This window comes from Vespa velutina, chromosome 4, assembly GCF_912470025.1.
Source record: "Vespa velutina chromosome 4, iVesVel2.1, whole genome shotgun sequence".
NCBI classification, from domain to species: domain Eukaryota; kingdom Metazoa; phylum Arthropoda; class Insecta; order Hymenoptera; family Vespidae; genus Vespa; species Vespa velutina.
In genome coordinates, this window is record NC_062191.1 from 891,817 (window position 1) to 897,500 (window position 5,684).

General features: G+C 35.7%; 1 protein-coding gene across 5 annotated transcripts in view; it reads right to left on the minus strand.

The window, feature by feature from the left end:
* Positions 1 to 2,829: 2,829 nt before the first annotated feature.
* The window catches only part of LOC124948717 (carbonic anhydrase-related protein 10-like), a 190,722-nt gene continuing 187,867 nt past the window's right edge, over positions 2,830 to 5,684 (minus strand). For 3 of the 5 annotated variants that reach the window (XM_047492743.1, XM_047492742.1, XM_047492741.1), the window contains 3 exons: positions 5,495 to 5,649; positions 4,845 to 4,970; positions 2,830 to 3,309 (listed from right to left, as the gene is read on the minus strand). In XM_047492743.1, the coding sequence (XP_047348699.1) occupies positions 3,073 to 3,309; positions 4,845 to 4,970; positions 5,495 to 5,649 (518 nt within the window). In that variant the 3' untranslated portion in view covers positions 2,830 to 3,072. Of the gene's footprint in view, positions 3,328 to 3,415; positions 3,465 to 4,844; positions 4,971 to 5,494; positions 5,650 to 5,684 lie in introns of all 5 variants that reach the window. The other 2 variants (XM_047492744.1, XM_047492745.1) reach the window with 2 other exon arrangements.

Genomic DNA, 5,684 nt, shown 5'->3' on the forward strand with positions numbered 1-5,684 from the left:
GTAAATCATAGTACCTTCCGGACTTGAGGTGGATTTGGATTTTAATCACCGGACATTTTCCGGGGAACAGTTAAAATAATTTTCAAAGATCAGCACGATCGATTTCACTTACCTTTTACCGATGCGGACTGCTAGAAATTCTGCAAAGTTCTTCCCTATAAAAGGGGAGACTATTAACGGAAGACGGTGCATAATATTAGAATCTTTCATCGATTGAATTTCTTCCTATATTTCTCTTTCTCTCTCTCTCTCTCTCTCTCTCTCTCTCTCTTTTTATCTCGTCTAATAAGGATGATCCGTCAGCGTTCATTTCATCTTCTCTAGGCAATATATCGAGGAAATTTTTCAATATTTTAGAAATACGAATTACTTATAATAATTTCAGATATTTATTATTTGAATAAAAGAAAAAAAAAAAGAACAAGAGGAGGAGGAACATATGAGGGGGATAGAGAGAGGGAGAGAGAGAGAGAGAGAGAGAGAAATATTGCGAGAGACAGAGAGAGTAAAAGGTGAAAGTTGAAAATAAGAAACACATCTACAATATAACGTTGCGTTTATTATTATCGTTATTCATTAAACCCCACGATCACCCCCGTATTTTATTTATACAGTTTCATTTACTATACACTGTTTTTTTCTTTCGCACTAGCGTTTTGTTTGTTAGTTTGTTTGTTTGTTTTCTTTTTTTCTTTTATTAATTTTTTTTTTTTTTCTTTCTTTCTCTTATATCTGTGTATTTGTTTCTCTGCTGCTGCTGCTGTGTGTGTGTGTGTGTGTGTGTGTGTCGGAGCGCACATGCATACGTGCATGCATGTATGTGTTTTTTTTTCCTTTCATTGTTTTTATTATTCACTGCCCATATCGTACATACATACGCCTAGATTTACGTACTGCGCACGTATTTATACATACGTTATATACAAAAGCGTTGATTTTAATCGTTCTCGATCCTCTACGTACGCGATGCTACGAAGAGAGGTCGATTTTTTTATCTCTCTTTCTCTCTCACTCATTCTCTCTCCCTCTCTCTCTCTCTCTCTCTCTCTCTCTACCTTTCTTAGTCTGCACCTTTTCGTCTATTTCCGATCGCTGCTTCCTTTCAACCTATCCCCTGTTCGCGTTCAAAATCCTTTTCCCTTTTTCGTCTATTATACTACCGACCCTATTTGCGAGCTATTACGAGATTACTCGGAAACGTCTCTTTTCCTTCATCTTTTGGATTCTTTCCTCTTCCACCTCTTTCTCCTCCTCTTTCTCTTTCTCTATCTCCTACTCTTCCTCTTCTTCCTTCACCCTTCTTCGTCTTTTCTGTTTTTTTTTTGTTTTTTTCTTGTTTTCTCCCTGCCCCTTCCTCCCCCCTCCCCCCCTCCCTCCCGCCCCACCCCCCCGCCCAACTTTTCTTCTCTTTCTTTTTTCTTTCTTTTTTCTTTTTGCTCCTCCTCGAATACGAATTTTTGCACGAACGGACTCTAACTTGTCCCCACTTCTACCCCTTCTTCTACCTTTACTCCTACTCCAACCCCTTATTTTCTACCCCCTACCCTATTTTTTTGCTTCCTTTCATGTTCTTTGCAAAATTCCACGTTGACAACCCTCTTTCTTGCTTTTCGTCTGCCATTTCACGTGCGATTACTTGTCTAGAAAATAATTGACAAAAATCTGTCAAGTGTAAGTCGACCCAATTTTTGACAATGATCATCGTTCTATTTCTCTCTCTCTCTCTCTCTTTTCTTCCTTCCTTCCTCCCTTCCCATTCCACCCCACCTTGTCAGATCATCCCCTTCGAAACGACGGGCTCGTCGTTTCGTCACCTACTCTTCCCTCTCGCACCTCGCGCGTCGCTTAATGTTTTAGCTCGTTTTTTTTTTCGTATTTTTCCTTTTCGTTTTCGCTTTTGCTTTGTTATTATTATTATTATTATTATTATTATTATTATTATTATTCTTATTATTATTATTATTATTGTTATTGTTATTATTATGTGTTTTTTTATTTTTTCACTTCCTTTTTATTTATTTTTTTTCCTTTTCTTATCCTTTATAAACTATTTTATACATAAGTACAACATCTAAGCGCTCGATTGCTTAAGAAATAAATTCCCATTCGCGTTGCACGCGACGTGTATTCGTGTGTCTGTGTGTATGTCACTTGTCATTTATTTCTTTATTTTTATTATTATTATTATTATTATTTTTTCTTTTTTTTTCTTTTTTTTTTTAATTTTTTACTTATTCATTTTTATGTTTTTTATTATTTTTTTTTCTTTTATCCTCTAATCTTTTAATCTCCATCATACTCAAATTCGACGAACTCTTCAAATTTCGAACTTTACAAATCACTTTGCGAATAGGATGATTATAGAAAATAATAAAGAAACAAAATATATATATATATATATATATAAAGGAAATAATTGGAACAAATCGTATTGATCATTAAAATCATTACATTTTCCACGGATTTGTCGTTTAATCCTAAGTATGTTAAGATTAGTGCAAATTGGTTGTCCGATCGTGTGATTCGAAACAGATTGGTATTCGTTCGAAAAAGATTTTGTTGTTATTTTTAAATTTTTTATTCATAAGGAACACATCCCGTCGAAAGGAAGGAAGAAAGAGGAAGGAAGAAAGAAAAAAAGAAAGAAAGAAAGAGAGAGAGAGAGAGAGAGAGAGAGAAAAGAACGAACGAACGAACGAAAGAAAAAAGAAAAAAAGAAAAAAGAAAGAAAGAACAAAGAAATATCTTTTCTCCTTCTTTCTCTTTTCTTATCCTTCTCTCTCTCTCTCTCTCTCTCTCTCTCTTTCTCTCTTTCTTTTTCATCGTCCATGTCGCGCGGCGCCGCGTTTGGATTCTTACTCGCACACATCTACACTCTTAAAACACAAGTACATAGTTTCTTTTCTAGTCCGACGACGACGACGAAGAAGACGAGCGAGAGTCGTCGACCGATTCCGAGTGCAGTCAGTCAGTCCCGGTCTTTATTTTCTCGCGATTAAACTTCGAGTCTCGTCCGTGTTCGTTCCTTTTCGTTTCTCCATCTCCTCCTCCTCCTCCTCCTCCTCCTTTTCCTTATTCTCCTTTTCCTCCTTCTCCTCCTCCACTTCCTTCTCCTCCTATTTCTCCTCCTCCTGCTCCTCCTTCTTCTTCTCCTCCTCCTCCTCCTCCTCCACTGTTTTCGTCTCCGCCTTCGTCTCCACCTACGCCACCTCCTTGGAAAAGAAAAGGTGTCCCGTTGAAAGCGCGTGATTGTGCGAACAACTCAAACGACGTTGTGAGACAAGGATCTGTCGTCTCGCCAAGCGTTGGCTGGAAAGAAAAAATCATCTTTTTAAATTCCTCATCGAGAATATTCCTCGATGATGTAATGAACGTTCCCGGCTTCGAGAAAGTTTGGATGATCGGCTTGTGTTACCTCTATAATGCATGTCCTGGGCCATCGTCGGACATTTTGCGTCTGGTCGCTGGAAAAGAGAAAACAAACAATGGGGAAAAAATGTGGCGAAAGAATGAAAAGTAAATATTCTTCTTTTCTTTTTTTTTTTTTTCCTTTTTCCTTTTTTGCTCTTTTTTGTTGTTTGTTTTTTCTTTTTCTTTATCTTTTCCACCTAATCGCGATTATTTCTCGTGCGATCACATTCCTGAACTTTATATGTATATATATATATATCTTTTTCTTTTTTTTTCTTTTTTTTATTATATTATACTTTGAATATTTATTTGTTCGTTAATATGATGAAATTTAGAGAAATTTTAACTGAATTTATATTAACCGTAGAGAAGTATAATTATGATAATATAATAATTATTACACGATCATTTTCATATAGAGGAACACAAAGTGAACGTATAAATAATCATCGATAATTTCCACATATTGTCCTCTCTCTCTTTCTCTCTCGAGTAGTAAATATAATATAATATATATATATATATATATTAGTCTCTTTTCACTTTACAAAATCACTTTCCAAGAAAATCCACGATAGCAACATAATATCTAATTCAAGTGGTGCTTATCAGAATTTTCTCTTGAAATCGATATATAGTGCGGAATGGATACTCGACTAAATGCAAAAAAATTAAAAAATAAAAAAAAAAAAAAATGGAAATTGGTCCGATACGTGAGATAATTCTTTAAAACCTTTTCAGCGAGGACATCTTTTTTCTCTCATTTTTTTTTCTCTCTTTTTTTTTTTTCTTCTTCTTTCTTTTTTTCCTTTCGTGTTCCTTCCGTACCATTGCCATCGCACCGAAAAAGATTTCATTTTTGGCCGAGAGACTCTGGGAGCTTTTGGTAACGGTCGAGTAGAAAGAATTTAGGGTAGGTAAGTGATGAGTCAGATCAGATTCGCTCGTATGATTTTGCTGAATGTTGTGTGGGGAGCTGGCTACGAAAGGGAGTGGCTTTCATTCTCTCTCTCTCTCTCTCTCTCTCTCTCTCTCTCTCTCTCTCTCTCTCTCTCTCCCCCCTTCCCTCCCTCCCTCCCTTTCTCTCTCTCTCTCTCTCTTTCTCGTTTTCCAAGCGACCTCGCTGATAGGACACCAATCACTTCCATTGCCTTCCAGTGGTTCTTTGAAGAAATTTAACAAAAAAGCTTCGAACGAATCTATTCTCTGATTCTATTTCTCCGTTGCCGAAAATGAGAGAAATTTTCCCCTCTCGTCATTTCTCCCCCTTCCCCAACCCCTATTCAAAATATCTTGAATTATCCAACGTTCGGATCTTTTTTTATTATTTAATCACTCATCGTATTTCTCTTGATATCAAGCGAAATATGTAAGTAAAAAAAATATAAATATATAAGATAGATATTAGAAAATTGTATTAGATAGATAGATACCTTGCGGAAATTGATGTTCGTTCGTATAGTCCTATGATGAAGGTCTTGCAAGGGTCTGGAATTATTACCGAGGGGTGCCTTCGGGGCGCTGGCGGGACCCTGCATGAGTTTCCTCAGGGCATACAACTGCAAACAAAGCAAAGTGTACCTTGTCGCTAGTAATTCGACTAAAACTTCCCAACTCCCTGGTGTTTATTGTTAAACGTGAGATTTATAGCATATCGATATACATATTTATATATATATATATATATATATATATATATATATACGTACACATACACACAAACATATTTGTTTTGTTTTTTAATCTTTTTTCGAGCACTCATCCGATTAGCCAACGAACTCAATAATGAAAATTTTTTTCTATTCACATTGACCATTCTCTGCAATTTTAATCCGACACTGTCCTATTTTCAAATGGATATGTACATATATATGTATATATATATATATATATATATATATATATATATATATATATATATATGAATGAATGTTTTATGTATAGATATCCGTTGCAGACAATTACATATTGATGTTACATTGATGAGGAACGACTAATGGAATGACTAAAAAGCTAATGGACCATTGAGAAGTCCATGTCGGAATAAGATATGCTTTCAGATAAGAGTTAACTATTTACGTACCTCTTGTGCAGTAATGTAAATAGGTTTGTTAAGTATCAGCCAAACTGCAGTTTCCCAACATCCCGGATGCGTTGTACTCCCTTCGTAAGTCATGTAACCATTCGTATCCGGAAGTAAACTTCTCAAGGATAGATAACTCACCTGTGCTGTATCGCCTAAGCAAAAAAATTTTCACATTATCATTTTGTTA